Genomic DNA, 24,827 nt, shown 5'->3' with positions numbered 1-24,827 from the left:
AAAATATTCTCCTGTGTGTTGTTTTAATGAGGGGTTTCCTATGTTTATAACGAAACTTTAAATAATTTCGAGAAAGCGTTTAAAAACGTATTTGAAAAAGAAACTGTTGCTCTTAACACCCTGGCAAAAGAGGAACAGTTTTGTTTTCCTCAAATTCTTTCTACACCTCTGCTGTAACGTTGATGATGTCGATTCAGATAACTGTCCGCCGCACAGCTCTTACGTAAGACCATACATTCAAACCAAACCATTGTGAAATTCCAGGGGTTTTCAAAGGATCGAGTTGCTTTTTTTTTTTTTTTTTTTTTCTTCAGTCTCTTTCGGTTTTCTGTAAGGGGTGTGCTGTGTACTCAATTAGTGTTTCACAGGAAGGAAACTCTGGCACGCAGGAGGCACCAGAGTGCTGAACGGGAATGCAGAGAAAACAGCTCCTCTTTGAGCGAGTGTCTTACATTAAAATACATTTTTAGAATAATTGTTCGCTATCGGAACAGTTTGAACGGTTTTTAGGTCAGTTTAATCAATACTCATCGCAAACTTAATAAAACGGAAGACGCGTTAAAGATCTTCGGCATCAGTATTCCCAATATTTGTCTTTGAACAGGAAAGATCAGCAACACAGCAGGTGAGTTGATGCATATATGATATTCATGAAGTTTATAGTTTGTTATCCTTCTGAAATCACTGCAGTAAATGCAACTATGCATTCTCTTCAGAACAACTGTCCAGCCAACATACTACTGGCCTAGTTGGCTAGTCGACGGTGGTGTAAATCTAAAGTAGTATAATAATAAGTAGGTAACACTACAATAAGGTTCCATTTGTTAACATTAGTTAATGCACTATGAATTAACATAAACTAACAATGAACAATTGTATTTGTAAGAACTAACATTAACAAAGATTAATATGTGCCATAAAAAATAGACTGTTCATTGTTAGTTCATGATACCTAATGCATTAAATAATGGTAACGAATGGAGGCTTATTGTAAAGTGTTATGTGTTAGCTGTTGTAATAATAGTAGGCCTACACTGAAAAAATGTCAACCTGAAAATGTGCTTCATGCAGTAACATCTAAATTAACTGGTTTAATTCAGGTAAAAATAAATAAATAAATAAAAAAATAAAATGTATAATCACTGAATCAACATTTATGCCAACAAAACTAATTTAAGGGTAAAATCAGGTAGAAATCACTCCTTAAGGTGACAATCGCAGGTTTCCATTTTTTACAGTGTAGTAATAAGTATTTCTGCAATGATTATTTATTATTATCATTAAGAGAATAAGTAGCAGTATAGCTCATTAAGTAGTAAGTAGTAGTAATAAGCAGAGGTGGAAAGTAGCGAATTACAACTACTCTCATTACAGTACTTGAGTACATTTTTCTAATTTTTCTACTTTTTTAAGTATTAATAAATAATAGTTCTTTTACTTGAGTTGATTAAGAATGAAGTATTCAACTGTGCTACAGTTATTTTTCACCACAATTACAAAGTACAAAAAAATACAAAAAATTTCTGAATTTTTGGGAAGAAGAAAGTTATAAGCGCTAAATCTGTTTATAAACTAAAACGCGTTGTGCGCAGCACAACAGAAGCCACAGCACAGCAGCTCTCAAAAACTGCCGCCGGTGTCCTCTCTTCTCTAGCTTCTCCAAGACTTTCTGCCCTGTCACTATACAAGAACTGTAATACTGTGAGTTTCTCATATTTCATTTTATTCTGGAAAGGAGCCGTTCATTCAGGAACGAGGGAACCGTGTGAACACGTATAACCACTGATCAAACTTCACCTGTTTTTAAGATAAGCAATATTTTAACTGTGTCAAACATTAACACAATGTAGTTTGACATATATGTGGGGATATCTTGTTTACTTGGTACTGTATGTCTAAAACAAACTTTTGTTATACCTTACATACAATACTAATAGTGTCAGAAATGAACGAGGACTCTGGGCAAACATGCCACCAAAAATGTCAAAAATATCCCAGAAATTCAAAATATGGGGCAAAAAATGCCCACGCAACAAATTCCCATGTTTTATTAATAATATCTGATATGGTTACAATTACATACATTGCAATCTTCTTTTGACTTTTCACTGAACATTATTTTTTTCCCGCCATCCGGTTCCTCACACCATCGCACGCACAGACAGGCTGTCCGCTTCTATCAATCCGCATCAGTTCAGTATTAAATTCTGTAACCATTCGCCCTCTTGTTCAAAATAAACTGTCCTAGCGGGTAACTCTCGCTCACGGTGCTGTACTGTACTTCCCTGCCCTGTCTCACCCTATAGAAGCCAAATGTGTGCAAGGGATGGATATAAAGAAGGTATGAGAAATCACAAAACATAATGTAACCAAATGATACAATTTACTTAATAATAATATCTCAATATGTTAAATAACCATAATGTTAATTAAGACTTTATTATTATAACTGCAATACAATACATATACAGAACAAACACTTTTAGTGTTTGAAGCAATCAAATCTCTCACTAAACACTGTGTGAAATGTTTATTTTTGCCTTATTTTATTCAGTTGGCATTAAGGAGTTGATAACAGTTTGCTTAATAATCTCATTCCATATCTGGATAATTGCTGCAATATCATAGAGGATAAATTTCCTCCTCTGTGATATTGCATTATATTCGTTTTGTACAGTATGTTATCTTAATAGCCAAAATACTTGGACATACGTGAATGAGAAAAAATCTGAAATAGGAATGTGTTTCAGTCACAATGCACATTATGTAGTTTAGAGACATTTAGAATGTTACAAATGGTTATTTGTATTTAAATAAATGTTGTATTCTTAAAATGTTCTGTTTGTCCAAGAATCCTCTTGCAGCAATGCAGGTCTTTGGCATTTAAAAGCTGCTAGTTTAGGACCTGTGAGGAGACTGTGATTTACTTGTCTTTTGTTGTGCAACTGGCTGTCCACTTCCCTCTCTATCATGGTTAAAGATTCTTTTTTCAAAACAGTAATGCATGAAATAGCCTTCATCTCTCTAAAATAATAGACTTAAGGAGAAAATAGAATTTCAGGAGAAATGTGTTTCTTTTTGCCTATTTTTAAAACCAAAATTTGACTTGCAAGTGTAAAGCAACTTGTAAGAACTCAGTACCTCAGGAAATGGGGAAAAAACCCACTGTATTGTGATTTCCGCATGGTAGCGCAACCATTTTCAATTGTTCTAATAATAAGAAAATTTTATTGATTACCAGATTAGCACTTTAGAATGCTTTTGTAAGGAATATGTGACACAGTATATGTTTGCCATCACGGATAAAGAAAAAATGGAATAAATACCACTTTAAACAATTATTTCAAACTGTAATAATAATTTGCAATTAATGATTTTGGCAGTATTTTTATCAAATTAATGCATCCTTGTTAAAAGGAAGCATCAGTTTCTTTCAAGAACAAAAATGTCTTTGTGTTCTAAAAATGAAAGCGTATATAATATATATATATACAGGTGCATCTCAATAAATTAGAATGTCGTGGAAAAGTTCATTTATTTCAGTAATTCAACTCAAATTGTGAAACTCGTGTATTAAATAAATTCAATGCACACAGACTGAAGTAGTTTAAGTCTTTGGTTCTTTTAATTGTGATGATTTTGGCTCACATTTAACAAAAACCCACCAATTCACTATCTCAAAAAATTAGAATATGGTGACATGCCAATCAGCTAATCAACTCAAAACACCTGCAAAGGTTTCCTGAGCCTTCAAAATGGTCTCTCAGTTTGGTTCACTAGGCTACACAATCATGGGGAAGACTGCTGATCTGACAGTTGTCCAGAAGACAATCATTGACACCCTTCACAAGGAGGGTAAGCCACAAACATTCATTGCCAAAGAAGCTGGCTGTTCACAGAGTGCTGTATCCAAGCATGTTAACAGAAAGTTGAGTGGAAGGAAAAAGTGTGGAAGAAAAAGATGCACAACCAACCGAGAGAACCGCAGCCTTATGAGGATTGTCAAGCAAAATCGATTCAAGAATTTGGGTGAACTTCACAAGGAATGGACTGAGGCTGGGGTCAAGGCATCAAGAGCCACCACACACAGACACTACAGTTGTCGTATTCCTCTTGTTAAGCCACTCCTGAACCACAGACAACGTCAGAGGCGTCTTACCTGGGCTAAGGAGAAGAAGAACTGGACTGTTGCCCAGTGTTCCAAAGTCCTCTTTTCAGATGAGAGCAAGTTTTGTATTTCATTTGGAAACCAAGGTCCTAGAGTCTGGAGGAAGGGTGGAGAAGCTCATAGCCCAAGTTGCTTGAAGTCCAGTGTTAAGTTTCCACAGTCTGTGATGATTTGAGGTACAATGTCATCTGCTGGTGTTGGTCCATTGTGTTTTTTGAAAACCAAAGTCACTGCACCCATTTACCAAGAAATTTTGGAGCACTTCATGCTTCCTTCTGCTGACCAGCTTTTTAAAGATGCTGATTTCATTTTCCAGCAGGATTTGGCACCTGCCCACACTGCCAAAAGCACCAAAAGTTGGTTAAATGACCATGGTGTTGGTGTGCTTGACTGGCCAGCAAACTCACCAGACCTGAACCCCATATGGGGGTTCAATCTATGGGGTATTGTCAAGAGGAAAATGAGAAACAAGAGACCAAAAAATGCAGATGAGCTGAAGGCCACTGTCAAAGAAACCTGGGCTTCCATACCACCTCAGCAGTGCCACAAACTGATCACCTCCATGCCACGCCGAATTGAGGCAGTAATTAAAGCAAAAGGAGCCCCTACCAAGTATTGAGTACATATACAGTAAATGAACATACTTTCCAGAAGGCCAACAATTCACTAAAAATGTTTTTTTTATTGGTCTTATGATGTATTCTAATTTTTTGAGATAGTGAATTGGTGGGTTTTTGTTAAATGTGAGCCAAAATCATCACAATTAAAAGAACCAAAGACTTAAACTACTTCAGTCTGTGTGCATTGAATTTATTTAATACACGAGTTTCACAATTTGAATTGAATTACTGAAATAAATGAACTTTTCTACAACATTCTAATTTATTGAGATGCACCTGTAATATAATTTTCATAAAATAAATTGTAATGTAATTACTTGAGTAGTTTTTTGACAAACTACTTATTTACTCTTACTTGAGTCATAATATTTCTCAGTACTTCTACTTGTACTCAAGTGAATTATTTCTTCAGTAGCAGTACTTTTACTTAAGTAAAAAAAAAAAAAAAAAAAAAATCAGTACTCTTTCCACCACTGGTAATAAGTATATAAATAAATATGCCGATTGCTATCAAATTGGTATATCAATGCTTTACATGTATATAATTATTTACTACAATGAGAATGATTTGTTAGTAATTTGCCAACAAAATATGAATTGAGAATTGAGAGAATAATGATTTGGCTTATAGACACACTGTAAAAAATGTCTAATTTTAACGGTAAAAGACTGTAAAAATGCTACAGTCAGTTGTTTTTTTGTTTTTTGTTTTTTGTAAAAACAACAGGATTTTTTTTTTTACAGTGTATGTAATAGAGCAATAACGTTTCAGAGGAATACTCATTTTATAACTGATTTTAAGGTTATTTCTGATAAATATATGTTATAATTGACAAATAACTGATTTTAATTACTTAATTATTTGATATGGTCTCCTTGTGTTGTTTTATCTATTGATTCACTCATCTATTTATTTATGCATGAATTCATTAATGGATTAAGACAACCTGCTGCAAGACTATATGTGATTTTGGACCTATTATGCAACTTCGTGCTATTCCCAGAGTGTTCTCAACCTCAGTGTTGCATAGTCTTTTCCTCTTGTCTATTTTGTGTATTTGTTGGCCATTAAAAAGCCAGTGATCTATGGAGTTGATGAAGTTTCATAAAAAAAAAAAAAAAAAAATGCATGGAAAAGAACATACAGGAAAATATTTGCTTAACTTGCTTTTCTGGTTTGCATATTTACAGAGTGTCGTTTTCAGCCTTCCACCATGGCAACAAATAATGGTGAGTGTGTCAAAACATCATCATCAGCAACCTGATCCTGACAGCACTGTGTTGTTGTTTACTGCTCTTATACAGCATTTGTCTCAAAGAAGCACCCTTGCATTGTTAGGAAATAGAATTCGTGATTCCCAATAGTCACTACCAGAACATCAATACCAATGATGGTTTCAATTAAAGTCTTATTAAACACCATTCACACTAATGTATAGAGTATCTAATCTAGAGTATAGAGTATATCTAATTCAGAACTGGTTCTTTTTGGTACTTTTTAAACCAGATTACCCCACTGACCTCCAACCACGGAAAAATGAATTCTATCCCGCACCTCCATATAGTCAGGGACCATCCCCACCAGGTCAAGGTGAGTGAAACTAAGGAAATTCTAATGTTTTTGATCTTTTTTCAGATCCTGCATTGTTGTTCCAAACCCAGTATATTCCAAGTCTTCTGAAGCCCTATGATCTTAAATGAGAAAGTTTAAAGTTGTTATTTGCTGAAAATCTTTCCCTCTGTCATTGCTCTCAAACCTCATTCACATTTATGCACATTCAAACTTGTCATGTAGATGCGTTGCACCAGGTTTGACATATCAGTAATGTCAAACATCATTGGTTTTCACATGTCTCGTGACTGATTGTGATGTGACATGTTTACATGTTTTGAATTGATCACAAGTGTGGATCATATGGACCACTTGTATTGTATTTTTTGCCCTTTGTAAAGCAAAATCGCCCATAGAGGGTAGCACAGAAGAATGAAAAACATATTTTGAAAAACAGTAAATGATGAACTATTCCTTTTAATGCTTTATTTTCTTCCCTGCTTAAGGTCCCATGGCTGGTCAGGTGCCCATGATGCCAGTTCCTCAGAGACCCACTGGTTGCCCCCCAGGCCTGGAGTACCTGACTCTGGTTGTATTTCCAGCTATTTATAACAGCTCTGTATTCCACTATAGACACTGATGGAAAATTTCAGCATGAGATGCTATCATCTCAGGAAGTGGTGACTAAGCAATTGTTGGCACACACAGTTGTGCGGTTTTGTGGGTTTTGAAATTATGCATCCACTTCTTGAAAGGGCTGTGTATTATAGTACTTTTGAATTACTTTACAATTGAATATTATGCCATCCAAAGTCCTAAGTAGGGTTCCTTTAACTTGTATATTTCTTTTCGTAACACAGATTGACCAGCTCCTTGTTCAGCAGAAGATTGAGCAAGCTGAAGGTAATATTGGGATGTTTGTACTTTTGGGATGTTTGTCACTGATAATAATTGAATATTTTGCATGTAGTACACAATTAGCAGGGTTCCCATGTTCACAGAAAACCCGGAATTTCCAAGTTTGCAAAAATCATGGAAAGCAGTTAAATCTTAATTAATCATGGACAATGTTGGGTTTGTTATTCAAAATAAGTAATCCACTAACAAGCACTAATTACTTCTCTAAAAAATGTAATCAGATTACTTGAATGATTACTTCATCTAAAAAAGTAATCTAATTACTAATTATTTTACTTTAAAGTTACTCTCAAAATAACTTTTCCTAGAAACATTTTTGGTTTTCCGCTCAAATTCAAAATGTCTATTTTTCCTCATTCATTGTCGAACACACTTCAGCTGTCACAGAAACACTTACAGACATACATATGAATTCATATTTTAAATGTATTATACATATTACTTTAACACAAGTTATGTACTTAAAATTAATTACTTTACAATCAGTAACTGTAATCTGATTACAAGAATTTAAAATATAATGCATTACACTACTTTTTTACTTAAAAGTAAATAGATTACAGTAACTAATTACTTTGTAATCAGATACACCCAACACTGGTCATGGGAAAAGTTTTGGAATTTTCTGTAGTGAAATCCTACATTCTTCTAGTTATGTTCAGCTCATGGTCAAGGAAAACCTGAAAATACCAGGAAATGAAAATAGTGATATCCATGCCTGGAAAAGTCTTGGAAATGAGTAATATCTTAATCTTCATGTAAAATTCTATAGTGAAAAAACATAATAGATATTGCTCTTTTATGACTGTTTATGTAGACTGAAACGTACCTGCAAGCCAACGTAACAACATCAGTCTGTCCATTAAGGGTCTTATTAGAGACTTTGTTTATCTAATAAGTAGAATAGTTTAAATCTGTTAAATTCCAGTTGGTACTTAACATACGTACCAAAAAAGTTCATGGAAATTCATTGGTGAAAAAGTGTAGGAACCCTGAATTTGTATATACAGTATGCAGTGAATACAACTAATCCTTATACAGTATATAACCTTTTGTACATTTGTTGTTATTGTGCCATATCACTCATAGTTATATTGGGCTGGGAGACCAATAATAAGTACATGGTGAAGAACAGTATGGGGCAGCAGGTATTCTTTGTGGCTGAGGAAAACGACTGCTGTAACAGACAGTTCTGTGGACCATTGCGCTCGTTTGTCCTCCACGTTCAGGATAACATGGGACAGGAAGTAATGACACTCACACGCCCTCTGAAATGTGGGAGCTGTTGCTTCCCCTGTTGCCTACAAGAGGTAGGACATGTTTCTGTTCATGTTCATGTTCAACCATAAAACAAGATCTCAAAACAATAAACAATTTAGGTTACTTAAAATGTGTCAGTTTTGTGAACTCAAAAAGAAAGAGAAAGATCTAAATACTCATTAAGGTTAATTTATTTGAACTAATTTGTTTGATTTAATTTTTCCCTACTCAAACCAATATGGAACTTCCTTAATTCATGAATTATAACCATACCCTGACTCAAGGAAGTTGCATATTAATACACACTGTAAACCCTAATGCTCAAAATAATGAATTGTTTTGAATAGGGAAAAATTAAATCATACAAAATAGTTCAAATAAATTAACCTTAATAAGTTCTATTTCACTTAACAAAATTCACTTCCTCAAATTCAGTGGTTCAAATTCGGTTGGAAATTCAACCTTCCACATCCGGGAACTGCAGGAAAAGCAGCAAAGTACCGATGCACAATCTCAACCTGATGCTATTTGTTCTCACCAGTAGGTGGTGCAAAGCAATCGGGTGTTGACTGCTGAAGACCAAAGCGACAGGTAGAGAGAACAGCCGTGCACGTTTTGATAGTTTGTTTTTCAATTTGAAAAGGCATGAGCAGAAATGAGAAAACAAGAAATTTCAATAAAATATTACAATAAAAATAATAAATGAATGAATGAAAAATTTATTAGGCCTAAATCAACAAACAATAGGCCTACGTTTGTGCACAAGTTGGTACAAAGTGGCCACATGATATTGTATTAAATAAAAAAATTTTTTTCGTAAATTAATGAGAGCTTTGAACCGCTCTTAATTTCATTAAATGCAACTTCTGGCATCTTTCACAGTTTATCAAAGACAATGGGACATTTAATACATTTTATTAATATATTTTTATTATTGGAAAGCCATTGTAAACTATTTCAGTGGATAAGTGTTGACAAAATCACTATGAAATCAATAGGCAGACTCTGAAGTCTGCACATGCGACGTGATAGATCTAAATAAGACACGTAATACAGTATAACGCTAAATTAGCATTCTTTGATCAGCATAATTGTAATGGCAGTAGAAAGATGACATGTTCTTATTAAACTGATTATTTAAGGAGACATGTGAGTAATGTGACCACGCAGTTTAAAAATTAAATAAATATGCCTTAATTAAAATATGGTTAACATAGGAGATTAGAGCGAGAGTGTGCAATGAAAGATTCCCTCTCTCTCTCTTCCTCCTCTTCTTTCTTCCTCCAGTGGATGTTTCAAATCGGCTCGCCTATAGTCATTTTACAAGGCAGTAACAAATTGCATGCTGCATAATGGCAGTAAGGCTACAAGTACATAGTACCTTGAACTCTAACCAGATGATCTATTAATATTTAGATAGGTCTATGAGTAGTTCAGTACTGATGCCCATCATTTTAATCCTGTTCTGTTCAGTTTCCAGCCCCCAAAAAACTTTAGGCTATGTGAGAGCCCCTTATGATTCACATAGTATACATTCACGTTACATGTATTTATTGAGTCACTTTCATTAATCTCTATGATTGAGCATCAATACATCTGAAACGCCATCTTACTAAAGCCATCATTATTACTATAATTAAATGATGTAATAGGTAATAAATTTCGGCGCCTCGATAAGGTTACAAACAACTTCCATGTTTGTCAGTATTTCCACATTATTTTCATTTTGAGAAGACAATCTCCTGGACATACTGGCCAAAGTGATCAACACCTTCAACTTTATAACGAGCAATCTACGTGTTGGTTTGGGAAACAGGCATTACTCCATCGTAAAATAACGAGTGACGTTAGTTAAGATGACCGTTAAAGCTTAAGTTGCAACGTTAAGATGCTCTTAGCTTTACGATTACTCCAGAGCACTAAATCTACAAGCATTTTCAAGTTCTACTTAAGTTATGATGGCTTTGGGAAACAGGAGGCAAAACTAAGATGAATCGTAAGATGTGTTCTACGGTCTAGGCTTACGATGCTTTTGGAAAACGAGGCCCAGAGCTGCGCAGTGCGCTCACATCTGCAATTAAAAACGTGCGATTAGAAATTTGAACCCATTCACATGTGAGCGATAATCTTTGTTCCCTATCTGTCACTCACTTGACATTGTGTCAATGTAGTGACACTAGGGGTCGCCCTTGGGAGCCCCAAACACCTCTGATCTTTGAGAAAAGCCCAATCTTTTTAAAGATGCCTTTCCGTTTAATTCCTGGTTGTGGTCCTTACTGCGAGAACATGACCACGGCAACATTGCTGTCGTGGCTTTCCTTCCTCAGAGGGAAGGCCACCCCAGCGGCTCCACGCCGCGGCCCTTCTACCTACGGGTTTGAGACCGTGCCAGTTAGCACTGGGGGCGATTTGGGGACCTCAGTGGGATCTTCTCAGCTGGGAAACCCCCACGGACCTCGTTTGCCCCGGTCGAGTTCTGGGATGAGACCGCCGGCTCGTCTCATGGCGAGTTTGCGTTCTCATTTGGCGCTCGCGAAGTGGATGAGCTCTCAATCACAGCATCAGAGAGCAGGCTCGTTCAGTCTGACACTGAGGACTCGACTGGGCTCCCACCCTCGGGTGCGGTCGCCCAGTCGCAGGCTGACGCAGAGCTGGCGGCCATGCTTGCCCGGGTGGCTGCGAGCATCGGGCTGGAGTGGAACTCTCCACTCCCCCCTGAACCCTCGCAGCTCGACGATTGGTTCCTGGGCTCAGAGCGCCGCTCATGGCCGTGCCCCACCCCGGTTACTTTCTTCCTGGAGGTGCATGATGAGCTTACGAGATCGTGGCAGGCACCTTTCACTGCCCGGACCCGATTTATGGGCTCCTCTGCTCTCACTACCCTCGACGGTGGGGTTGCCAGGGGGTACTCGGTGATTCCCCAGGTGGATGAGGCGGTTGTGGTGCACTTGTGCCCACAAAACGCCGCCACCTAGAAGAACCGTCCGAGACTCCCGTCCAAGGCCTGTAGACTTACATTGTCACTGGCGACTAAGGCCTACGGTGCCGCTGGACAGGCCACCTCTGCCCTGCACGCCATGGCTCTCCTGCAAGTGCACCAAGCCAAGGCGCTGAGAGAACTGCACAAGGGTAGTTCTGACCCGGGATTGATGCAGGAGCTGCGTTCGGCGACCGATCTCGGCCTCCGGGTGACGGAGGTCATGGTGCGGTCTCTCGGGCAGGCGATGTCCACCCTGGTGGTCCAGGAGCGCCACCTTTGGCTCAACCTGGTCGAGATGAAGGAGGCTGACAAGGTACGATTCTTTGACGCCCCATCTCTCAGGTTGGCCTATTCGGCGACACCGTCAAAGACTTTGCCCAGCAGTTCTCGACAGTTAAGAAGCAGACAGAGGCTATCCAGCACGTCCTGCCGTGGCGTGGATCAAGATCCCGCACCCCGTCTGCTCGTAGCCAAGGGCGTCCCCCTGTGGCAGCAACATCGGCTTCGCTGCAGCCCGCCCCAGGAGTCCGGCACCGGCGTGCAGCCACCCGCAGGAAGCAGATGCCACCCGTCTGATGCGTCTGATGTCTACTTTGCTATCGCACAATCTCAGACACGTCTTCTGGGTGGAGGTAATAGTCATTTTCCAGAAGTTACCAGGCTACAACAATGAGCACCTCTGTAGAAGAACTATAGTTGAAAACTACTTGACTTTTGATTAGATTTGCCAAAGCTTACAAAAAAAAAAAAAAAAAAAGCAGTTAAGAGTGCTGCTTTAAACAGATTGTTAAAGTGATTATTTGAATGAGCTACCACATTTTTGTATGTCGTGCCACATTAAATGATAAAAATAAGTAAAAAAAAAAAAAAAAAAAATTAACCATTTGGGGTGCCTCCAAAAGAAATTGTGACTAGGGCCTTTCAGTGTCTAGAACTGGCCCTGAATCACTGATTGCTGTGTAGGTAGACATAGGCATAATGAAAGTGGAAGGCTTCCCATAAGTCATAAGCAGTGTCCAACATTTCAGTTATTTGTCTATATTAATTTTTGTTTGAAAAAAAAAATACACATTAATTTACAGCCTATACACACTTAAAGTCGCGAGGGTACTGGAGTCTATCCCAGCTACACAGGCCGTATCAAGGCAGGGAAACAACCTTAACAGGTGGATTAAATGAATATGTAAGATACAATTATTCCATTAATATGATTTGCTGGAACAGGTTTTTATTTTTTATCTAACATTGTACCATGGTGAAAACTGAGCTGAAGTAAATAATTCCAAAAAACCAAGGACTTCTACACAGTCGAGGATTTTTAAAATCAGATTTGTATTGACAGACATGAAAATTTTATAAACATTCATATAATCTTATCTATGCTAACATTATATTAATTTCTAGCAGAGACATCTCTGCCTATCTTCATTTGTAAAAAAAACAAACAAAAAAAACATGTTCCTGGGATAGGCTCCAGTACCTTCGCGACCTTGCATAGGATAAGTGGGAATAAATTAATGTGTATTTTTTACAGCAAAAAAACAAACAAAACAAAAACAAAATTATATATATATATAGGCTGAGTTTCCCAATAACAAGTTGCAACTTAAACTTTTATGATCATCTTAATTAACACTGCTCATTATTTTTCATAGAGAATGCCTGATTCCCAAAACAGCACTTAGATTGCTCGTTATAAAGAAGAACTTCAGTGCTTCGGTACGGGGCTGTCCTGTCCAGTGCTGAAACCTTGGTCAATATGTCCAGGAGTTTGTCTTCTCAACATGACAATAATGTGGAAATACTGGAAAGCATGGAAATTATATGTAATCTTGTTGAGACGCCGAAAGTTAATGACGATCGCTGCATTTAATTAAAGAAATAATGATGACAGGGTTTCAGATTGATATTCAATTTTATAGAGATTAATGATACAAATGCATGTTTGTGAATGTGAATCATAATGAAGGTCTCTAATATTGCCAAAAGTTTGTTTCTTTTGCTGGAAACTGAATGCACACATTATTTTCATTTTTCTATTTCATAAAAATGCATCACACATTTATTTATTTTCCTAAATTAAGTTTTTGAATCAGTGAATGTAAAACCTGGTGTAGTACTTTTTGTCAGTTAGTGCAAATTTTCCCTTCATTTACCTGTGCATTTGTCTTCTGGATTTTGGAAAATAATTATGTAACGTTCTAAAATAATTTTATCACATTTTATGACTAAATACTAAGCCTAAAATTTGGATATATTAACAGGCCTACCAACTCCATTGATAAAAGTGTAATTAACTTGTTTAGGCTAATACATTTATTATAATGTAACGCGGGGCTTAATAGAAAAGAAATGTAACGCTAAAAATGGTTACTTTTGTGAATGGCAATTGTTAAAATTACATAAAATGTCACTTTATTGTGCTTCAGTTCTTGCACAGTTTTCCCTTGGCACACCCAAAGTCTTGTGTCTGGCTATGGCTTTCCAATGATCCAAATATATCAATACAAGTTATTAAACGTTCCTAATTCTCTGATAAACTGTGAAACATGTGAGTAAGATACATTTAAGTTGCATTTATGACATTAGAGCAGTTCAAATGCCTCGTTAATTTACGAAGTTTTTACGTTACTACTTTGATAGCGATGCTTTTTGGGAAATGCGATTAAGCACTACTTTAGAGATACTAATGTTCTACTTAGTGCCTCGGGAAACCCAGCCATGGACAAATAAGTGAAATGAGACAAAAAAAGCTTCCAGTTCGGGACTGGTCACCCTACTACATTATATGTGGATTAGACACTATAGTAGACATTATACAATGCCTACCTACACAACAATCAGCACTTCAAACATCTGAGTTATGTAATAATGTGGACAATGTATTGGCAATCTTTTTATAAACATTTTTAAAAGCCAGTGCATTCCACATACTGGTCTGCGCTTCACTACAACGGTCCAGTGGGTCACATTGGGTGCGCAGTTTCGCCACACCTTTTGATGGAGATTTTTATAGCTGACAGCTAAATAGTAAAAATAGTTTTAAAAATAGTAAAAAGTAATTTTGTGTGCGGATGCGAGAGACATCAATAGGCTATTTCTAAAACAGACAACTGATATTTCTCTGGCACACGTAGGTTGCAGAACCCATGCCTACACAGAAGAAAGTTGGCACGAAGCCCTGTCTAGACCCTTCTCTGACTAGTACGGTTTGTGTCAAAGGCATTTCTTTGTTCGGTTGTTTGATGAGAGAGAGACAATATGTAGTTGCAATAAAAGATGAGCAGCGGTGAATAATTATTCTGTTGCACGGTCTTGAGGAACTGATGATGACGTGGGTTGACCAATCAGTGGAAAGGGGCATTTCATGCCCACCCACATGTGCAAATCAAATATCTATCTATTTTCTACCCATGAACAATTTTGAAAAACAAACCATCAAAATGTACACGGCTGTTCTCTCTACCTGTATCTTTGGTCTTCAGCAGTCAACACCCGATTGCCGATGAGAAACATAATTGTCTGGGTTATTATCAGGTTAAACCTTGAATGAGAAACATAATTGTCAGGGTTATTATCAGGTTAAACATTGAATGAGAGTTCTAGCACTTTGGCAGATTATGTGAATTATAAAATTACAGTAAAATAAATTTTGCGATTGTGTCAGAATTCCTGGATTAAGATGAGATGTCCTGATACTGTGTGTATACACTTGAAAAGTTCATTTTGTATATTTGAAGTTACGAGCAGAGCATTAGTTTTGTGTCCTGCTAAAAAGATAATACAAAGGGATCATTTAAAAGAAAGCCTGCTTTCTTCAAGTCTTCAAGCTCTTTTGTCTTGGATGAGTTTTTAGCATATGGCAGTCAGGCGTTCCACAGGAAATGTCTCATGCTCCATTATTAGTCTAATTTAAGTGTAGCAAATGTTTATATCGAAGGACAAAGGAGTATTTAAGGTTTCCATGGCAACCATGGGGGTTTCTTCAGAAGAGTATCTTGCTGATGGTCGAGATGGCCATGTCATGTGATGACCATTAAGTGTGGGGGGTTTCTAGGAGTGTGTTCGGACAGATCTGCCCTTTGTATTTCAGACAGTTACATTGGTCAGATGCATGGTGCCAGTCCGAGTTTCTAGCTTCTTAATGCTTAGAGGAATTTATAGGCCATCTTGGTGTAATTCTGTCTTAATTTTTCTTAATTTCCTTCTGCCTGTCTGCTTAGACCCTACATAAATTTCAGATATAGCTATGCCTTAACTGGTCAGCTTAATTTTATTTGCATATATCACTGTCTAAAGATGTCACTTTTTTTTATCGCCTCTTAGCTTGAAATCCAGTCTCCTCCTGGCAACCCAATTGGATATGTCATCCAAAACTGGCATCCTTTCCTCCCCAAGTTTACCATACAGAATGAGAAAAGAGAGGCAGTTCTGAAGATTGTGGGGCCATTCTGTTCCTGCAGATGTTGCTCTGATGTGAACTTTGATGTATGGTTCATATCAAGTCATTCATTGATGTCATAGTAATACTTTGATCATTTTAAATAAATATTGATATTTTAACACATTCTTGCTTGAAATATTTGTAATTGTTTTTATTTTTTATTTTATCACATACACCCACTTCAACTGAGATGAAGAGTCATAAAGTATCATAACGTAATCCTTTCACAGTACTATACAGGCCCTTTTTGCCTCATCATAAATTGTTATTCATTTGGTTTAAAAAACAGGTTTTGTCCATGGATGAGTCTAAGAAGGTGGGCAAAATCTCTAAACAGTGGACAGGTCTGGTGAGAGAAGCTTTCACTGATTCGGACAATTTTGGCATCTGCTTTCCTTTGGAACTGGATGTAAAGATCAAAGCTGCTCTTTTTGGAGCATGCTTTCTCATAGTAAGCAAAAATAAGGCCTTTGCTATCCTATGTAACCATATTGCTGATTTTGACCAGTTTATATCTAGTATTCCTACTATGGGCTTATAGTGTTTCAGCATACTGAATAATCACACATTTGTCTTCTCTTCTAGGATTTCATGTTCTTTGAAAACAATAAATAAAGTCTATTTTACCAGATACCAAGTAAGTACACAAAAAATATTCTGGAAGGCCATTTTAACCCTAAAATGCATACGTGGTTCAAAAACCCAGGTGCCCAGTTTATTTGCCATGTATTTACCACATTAGATGGTCTTTTTAATAATATTTAAATGTTATTTTCTTTGAATAAACCAGTGTTATAAAGAACATGCATTTAATTGTATTAATTGGGGAAAGTTAGCTTTGCATACTAGTGTTGTAGTGTCTATAATATGCTTTGTTAACACACTTTGTTCTAACTATTGTCTTTCAATTATAATATCATTTCAGATTCTTCATTTGAATTCTTCATTGTGCACTTTCGGATGTAATCCATGGATTCAGAAGATGTGGAATAAACACTTATGTAGAATTTTAACATGCTTTTGTGGATGTTTAGATCACTGAGGTAAAAAATATATTATGTGCATTACATTAAATAATGTCTCTTTATAATGTTCTTGCAACACCACCACTAGGTGACAGCAGTTACCTTTACAATAATGTTGGGAAATGCAGTATTTGCCAAAAGTTTAACTACCTTCAAGATGAGGATATTATTTGAGCTTTTAGACAACTTGAAAGCACAATATATAGTGTATAAGAAATCTTGTAACAAACCTATTTGTTTTCTTTGTTAGCAGCTTTTATGCCATTTTGCCTTTTGTCGTTTAATGTATAACTGATGAAAGGGTTTTAAATGATTTCTGCTATCACCATCTACTTTCAGTATGAGTCTTTCTCAGAGATGTGTTGGAACATTATTATGGCTTGCAGGTATATAAAGCTGATACATGTTATATTAAAACATTTATATTGTAAAAAGCAGTTAACAAACACATCTAAATGAAATTTAGAAATGATTCTCATTATACTAAATAACATCTGCTGTAGTCTCTTTTAGCACCTTCTGTCTGGTATTCCCAAAGAACTCATCAGCTCCTCATTATGCATCTTAGGAAGTTAAGCAGACATTAGACAATGAATAACACTTTAACTTTTTTTTTTTTTACAAGTTACATGTTTCTCAGCAACAACACCTCAGTTAACACTCTCCTAGAAAGTTATTTGCCCCATCTCAGGAGGAAATGTTCAAAATGATGCTTGAAAAACATGCCTTGATGAGTCATTTCAAAGTAGAAAATTAAGTGATCATGACCATTGTCTGGAGACTTTTCACTTAAATTCAGTATTTGGTAAAATGACAGCTCTTTATAGAGAGAAACAAATGAGAAGTGACCAAATATAAATGACCTTAGATTAAGAATACTGCACTGCAAAATAATTTTCAGATAAAAATATAAAAAAGAGACATACATGGATGGTGTTTTGTGTTTGTGTGAATGACACTGCACTTTCTATACATACTGTATATTTACTGGCCATTGCTCCTGTTAGGGCCACTCTTGATGAAATTTAAGTCGTCATGTGGTGTGAACACTATGTACATTTAAAAGTGCAAAGCAGATTTTTGTAGTCCAAGCAGATTATATATTAACATTTTATAATTTAATGTACAACAGTGAGCTGTAAAATATACAGGTACCAAAATGACATCCTGTAATGCCTGCCATTTTATTTTTATTTTTTTACTGTAAATGTAACAGGTTTAAAAAAATGTTCACAGATAAAACTTGGGTCCCTCCTGAAAGTCATTTTTGTTCAGCCATTTTATTACCCCGCAGGTGGAAACTCTGAGTATGATCACTTAGAAAAGTAATAACACACCTTTCTTCAACAAGTAACACAATTTAAGGTATCATTCACACCCATAACAAAAACTGTACAGGATGTGTTATGCACAGAAGTTAAATACTTAGGTAAATCCCTCTCGCCCAACTGCAAACTCTGTGAACTTTTCAGTCAGGAAAAACACTGGTAGCAGATTGCTGGATGAATTTGGTTTGATCAATAATGAAGTACCCATCTGCAGATGGAGCTGCTGAGAGACCTACACAGCCTCTAATGAAAGGGCTTGATTGATGTTGCACTCTGATGTGTCTGTGACAGCAGCCAAAAGCCTCACCTCAGCTCCACCCCCACCTCCCAAACACACATCCTATTACACCCTAACTCGGATCAACATAAAGCCACAATCCAGTATTCTCCACAGGGTTTAGACACTTGTCTTTGCCTCTGTATAGCTGCAGTGAAGCTTATTATTGAGTTACAGTAGTCTAATATGATGTAGTTCATCATTAGGATCTTTATTTCATGTCCTAGTACTTAGAAACCTTGGGTAATTGTGGTTTGTTTTAGATGTTTGTGCCAAATCCTGATGTCACAGGCTCTTGTTGTTTTGCTCTGTTCTATAAATGCTGGTGTCAGTATACAAGACAGAAACAACTGATCTCCTATAGGAACACACACACATAGATGAGCTTTCCATTAGACATTGTTCAACTGACATGACAATGAGGAGGAAAGTGACTGACGTACAAGCCTTCAAGGACACAAGTGTAAAGAGACACAGAGTGGGCTGTCTAGGATGTGCGTCTTTTGTGAAAGCAAATCTCCCAGAGAAAATTAGATGTCTGGTGTCTTCAGAGTTTGACATCAGATATTTATCAACCCCACTTCATCAAGCTTAGAATCCTACTCAGGGGTCAAAGAACATTTTTATATTGAGACAAAGAGAAATGCATTATTTCATGTAACAAAGTCTTGTAATTTCTGACCTGACTATACATGCACAGTTTATGGAGAGAGATTTCATGATAAACAGTAAATGGGTCACCTTGCATTGCCTCAATTCTACTAGCCTACTGAAACAAAGGATTACAGACATTGTAAAGCTTTCTACTGTATAGACCTCTTTTCATAGATTTCTTTTCCATTTCATACTTGAAGACAGTTTCAGCCTACAGTACAACAGCCATTTCAAAAGGAGCAGTAAAGCTGTTGTCATCTAGCCCAAGTTAAAGAAACACACACATGACCATTCTGACCAAGAACCCTCCACTTTCAACCCAGTAAAGGCCTGCTTACACCAAACCCGTTTTGGTGCAATTGTTGGTTTTGAGTGAGCTTTTGAATGGTAATGGGTTCCTATGGCGCTGTTCACAGTGGGTCCAAGAAATCATTTGCCAACAATCCGAAGTTTTTTTTTTTTTTACGGAGAGTGGTCCAATCTTTTTTTTTCGGACTGCGATGAAAATGGACTGACCAATGAGAATTGTTTTAGCACTTCTAGTGTTAATTTCTGTGGCGTTACGTTGCTCATTATAAAGTAGAATTTAAGTGCTTCGTTATGGGAGCTCTCCAGTCCAAAAGTGTTGAAACTTTGGCCAATATGTCCAGGAGTTTGACTCCTCAAAAATGAAAAATAATGCTGAAATACTGACATGTATGGAAATTGTATGTAACCTTGTTGAGGCCCTGAAAGTTAGGCTATTAACTTGTAGTGAATTTAATTAAATAAATAATGATGGCTTTGATAAGACAGGGTTTCAGATGTATTGATGCTGAACTTCATTATGCAACATGCTATTTGTTACCGCCATGTAAACAGACAGCTACTGGAAACGATTTAGACCAGCCACTGGAGGAAGGATGAAAAGGAGAAGGAGGGAGGGAGGGAGAGAGAGAGAGAGAGAGAGAGAGAGAGAGAGAGAGAGAGAGAGAGAGAGAGAGAGAGAGAGAGCGATAAGGCCTACTGATTTAACTTTTAAACTGCAGAGTCACTTTAAACCTTGTCCATACAATGCAAGTGAATGGTGACCAAATTTTCAAGGTCCAAAAAGGACATAAAGGCAGCATAAAGGTCATTCATATATCTCCAGTGGTTTAATGCATGCCTTCTGAAGCAATTGAATCTGTTTTTGGTGAGAAAATGTAACTCCTTTTTCACTGTACATCTACATCTGTTCACCATTGCAGTCTTTAGGCACGATCATGATTTCGAGCTCAATTAGACTTCCTAGTCCTTGACGCTCGCACAGAGCGCTAGATGGCGCAGTGCCGCCTGTCATGTTGCACTCGTGCCTTGCAGCAGCTGTCAGCCTCACCAACAACAGTTATGGCACCAGGAAGTATATCATGATTGCCAAGGAGACTGTCGATGTTAAGATTTACAGTGAAAAATAAGTTACATTTTGGACTTTTCTTGCCCAAAATAAATTTGATTTCTTCAGAAGACATGGATTAAACCACTGGAGTTGCATGGATTACCTTTATGCTGCCTTTATGTGCTTTTTTGAACTTGAAAATTTCGCCACCATTCACTTGCATTGTATAGACAAAAACACCTCATATCGGAAGAAAGAAAGTCCTACGTGTTTGAGACAACATAAGGGTGAGTAAATGATGAGAGAATTATAATTTTTAGATAAACTATCCCTTCAAGACAAAATGAATTAATCAGTAATTAAAATACTACACTTTTTTGTGTCACTTTTATTTCATCCTGCACTGAAATGCCTTAAGTATTTATATCTTATCTAGCCTTGCTGTATACTCCCATCAGTCAAGAAGACTTTTTTCTCTTTTGCTTGGAGCACACGAAAACCCTGGTCCTATTCGGTCCACGTAACCACAGAGTGAAGACCGAGAGAGAGGGGAAAAGTTGCTTGCAGTTTATTTATTAATCGCATTGTGCTAATACAAAGCAGCCAGTCCTCCCGTTCACTGCCGATTGTAAGCATGCCTATGGCATGGATCGGAGCTATATAAAATATGTATAAAAATTCAAAGTGAGACCTGTGCTGACAGTGTTCCTGTAAAGCTATGGACCCACCACCAGCCAACCACCCACACACAGCTGTCTGTCAAAAAGCTGAACATGTCAGCAGCAGCTCTGTGCAGCAGTGTGAACTCATAATCTAAATCAATATGCAGAGTGAGAGATGACCAATAAAAATGAAGGATGTGTGAATTTATTTAGAGGCCTGTTTTAGCACCTGTCAAATGCAGGTAAATACAAGGATGTTACCAAGTGTTCACACTTTGCTCTGAGCTGGGAGAAATGCTAGGGGGCCATATGGACAGAATCAGAGTTGCTGTATATAAATAGGACAGACCAATTAAAACAGCTTGTTTTTCATTGGCTTAATTCAAGTATTCATGTGTATGCGAGCTCATGTATTAAAATAATTCAGCTTGCTCCATTATGTTTAAATGTACAGATTTATGCAAAAAATATGTGGGAAATGTTGAACCCAGTGCATGCATTTAGAGCCTGCTATTGTAACACAATGTGATCTTGATGAATTAGAAATAAAGGCTTATTTATTTTGTAGTGTTATGAATCTGCAACTGAATCAATAGTAACTTTCCTTTCAACCACATCAAGTCATCAAAGCTTTATTGGCATGATTGTTAACATTTACATTATTGCCAATGCATATGAAGTAGTCCAATTATAACACAGAGAAATAGACAATAGACAAAGGTAAAGTAAATGGTGAAATGAAGGAAAAATAAAAGAAACAATAAAGCAATTAAAAAAAAAATACAATACAATAAAAAATAAATAAAACAATTACAAAATAATTAAATTAACCTCGTGCAACCCCGCGTCCACATGTGTGGACGTTGTATTTTGGCCTCATTATATGCAACGTATAATTTAAATTAATTTAATTTAATACTGTTCACAAGACTCAAGACTGTCATTTAAGGATTAAACTTCTGGTGCACCGACTCACATGACACAATAACATGACGTCGATTTCTGTGAAGTGCTTCTACAGGTGCCGAGCCAACAAAAGTGCCTCTGGAAGAAACCTCTAAGTTTTTCATTGGAACCTGTTTGGATGTAAAGAGTAGCGTCCCTAGTTTCATTTGATATGCCGCTTTAAAAAATCTGTTAATTTTTCGTGTGTCAGCGCGCTGATAAACATGATGTCCACATACGTGGATTTTGGGACATTTTTCCCTCAAAAGTAAAAAAAAAAACATGTTAGTTATTTTGAATAACTTTCAACATTAACACATCTGTGCATCATTTCATTTCATTTTAATATATGTTTTGTTATATTTTATTTTGTTATCACTGTGCAATATGATTCTATCCATTAACATTAGTAAATGCATTTCTATATATTTACTGTGCATTTTCACTTTGAGAATCAATAGGTTCATCCAAAAGCAGAAAAATGTTGCTGTCAGAGGTTTTATGTGGAGTTAGGATGAAAATAAGGTGCATTTCAAACTGTTCTGAGACCAGTGCAGACAGACAGCACACTGGAGGTTAAGTCATTCACTAAATAGGGAGCAAGGGAGCATCCAATAGCTCTCAATGCAGCTCTCAAAAGTGTATTCACTCCGAAAATCAGTTCAGTGCAAAAGTTCAGTTTCAGGCTGCAGATAATGTTTGGACCACTCAACATGTTTGGTAGACATGGGACAATGGTAATCAGTACATACATAGATTCAGAATTTATAATATATAATTTTATTTGAACATAGTTGGCAGTGATTGGATGATGCTGGCCATAACTTTGAATCAGAATTAATTATGCTATTTTCTGATGTAATGTCTGTAACGTTTTAAAAAACATGAATAAACAACACTCCTGGAAACATAAACAATTTGATGAAAAATATCAGACTTTCTGTAGCTTGGTATTATTTACAATTTCACAACTTAGTCCCGCTGTCCACGTATGTGGACATAAATTTTTAAGAAAATGGAATTCAAATTTACAATTTAAAAAGGGAAATGGAAAATGCACACAGCAATCACGCTCAGGTTTCAGGAGGTTAAAAAAAAAAAAAATTAACAAAATAAATGTATTAATTATCAAATTAAATATTGACTATGTTTTTTAGAGTAACAAATCACTTATCAGAGTTGTAAATCACCCGGTACGATAATAAATGCTTATCACTGGTGGTACATACACTGAAAATAAATAAATAAATATGTAAACCTTAAAATGTTTCATGTGGTAACAGTTAAATTTACTGGTTTTATTCAAGTCAAAAATATTAATATATTAAAATGTTATAATAAAATTATTGTAATAAATTATACAAATATAAATATGTTTTAATATTACATTTGATACACTAAATAAACCATTATACATTAGGTTACCACAACAATATTAATTTAAGGCTTAGATCAAGTAGAAATAGCTCCAATATAGCTGTTTACCCCTTTTTACAGTGTATGTTTCTTTTCTGGGCTGATGTAATGTGTGAGTTTTGTAAGCTTTGTTAGTTTATAGTTGATGATGCTGGTGCTAATGAAAAGCTCCTCCATATCTCTGCTCCATAAATGCTAGCAACACAGCTCTTCTTGTTTTTAAACAGCCCAGTGATCTATGAAGGTCCCTGTAGGACATACAGGCTGACTGCATGTATTTATCAATGTCATCATGTAGGCCTGTTGATCAGACACTGTCCTTTTTTTCATTTTTTAATAATATCTGAGATGCAGTCTCTTTACCTGAATGAACTGCCTATATCAGAGAGTTCCGTGTCCTTTGGAGCACACAGGGAGAAAAGGCCAAACTTTGCTGGAAACCCTTCTGCCTCTGCGCTCACCAGATGTCTCTCCCGCACTAGATAGCTCTGCCCGTGTGATCCCTGTGAGTGTGAAAATCCATCTGGGAAAATATGAAAGGCACAGACTATGTTTGAAATATCAAAGTGTAAAATATTATTATTGACACTGTTAATGCCATTGCACATTCAGTTTGATCTGTGCTGCATGAACTTGGAAAAAGTGTTTAATTTCACACTCTTCGAAAAAGTCCAGATGGGTATATTAGTTAAAGGTGAAGTGTGTAATTTCTGCTCCACATATTACTCAAACCAACAGAGTAATGCACCACAGAATTACAGTGTTGACACTTTTCATGGCAAACAAATTATGTATGGCTTTCTTCGTACATTAATATAGGAGAGGAGGAAATATTTTAAATGGAGAGTTCCCTCAAAAAATGAAATTCTATCATCATTTTCTCACCTTCATGTTGTTCCAAACCTGTATGGCTTTCTTTTTGCCATGGAACACAAAGAGAGATGTTAGGCAGAATGTTAGTGTCAGTCAGCATTCACTTTCATTGTATGAAAAAAGACTGCTCCAAAAAAGAAAGACATATGGGTTTATAAAGACATATTTTCATTTTTGGGTCAAATATTACTTTAATTTTGAGAAATTATAGCCTTCAGTGGTGTAGTTGTGTCTGAAGTGGTGGGCATATGGTGAATTTATGAAGAACCACAAAAATAAATAAAGAAATAAAAAATAACAAAACAAAACATGCACCCGGTCTCTAAAATTTGTATATTTTTACATTTA

General features: G+C 36.5%; 1 protein-coding gene across 1 annotated transcript; it reads left to right on the top strand.

Moving 5' to 3' along the window:
* The first annotated feature begins 355 nt into the window (after window positions 1-355).
* On the top strand, window positions 356-18,231 carry LOC127441907 (phospholipid scramblase 1-like). The gene is made up of 10 exons (XM_051699469.1): window positions 356-625; window positions 5,980-6,018; window positions 6,296-6,379; window positions 6,847-6,929; window positions 7,201-7,243; window positions 8,348-8,568; window positions 15,825-15,986; window positions 16,232-16,393; window positions 16,528-16,579; window positions 16,868-18,231. The coding sequence occupies exons 2-9, from the start codon at window positions 6,003-6,005 to the stop codon at window positions 16,555-16,557; spliced, it is 801 nt and encodes a 266-aa protein (XP_051555429.1). The 5' UTR covers window positions 356-625; window positions 5,980-6,002; the 3' UTR covers window positions 16,558-16,579; window positions 16,868-18,231.
* The last annotated feature ends 6,596 nt before the right edge of the window (window positions 18,232-24,827 follow it).

Source organism: Myxocyprinus asiaticus, chromosome 6, assembly GCF_019703515.2.
Source record: "Myxocyprinus asiaticus isolate MX2 ecotype Aquarium Trade chromosome 6, UBuf_Myxa_2, whole genome shotgun sequence".
Lineage (NCBI taxonomy): Eukaryota > Metazoa > Chordata > Actinopteri > Cypriniformes > Catostomidae > Myxocyprinus > Myxocyprinus asiaticus.
This window is presented reverse-complemented; position numbering and strand designations above follow the sequence as displayed.

Excerpts from the sequence above, each read along its gene's own strand:
- LOC127441907 (XM_051699469.1), top strand. Across the intron at positions 6,930-7,200 it reads GCCTGGAGTACCTGACTCTG|ATTGACCAGCTCCTTGTTCA; the intron begins GTTGTATTTCCA and ends TTCGTAACACAG. Across the intron at positions 7,244-8,347 it reads GAAGATTGAGCAAGCTGAAG|TTATATTGGGCTGGGAGACC; the intron begins GTAATATTGGGA and ends TATCACTCATAG.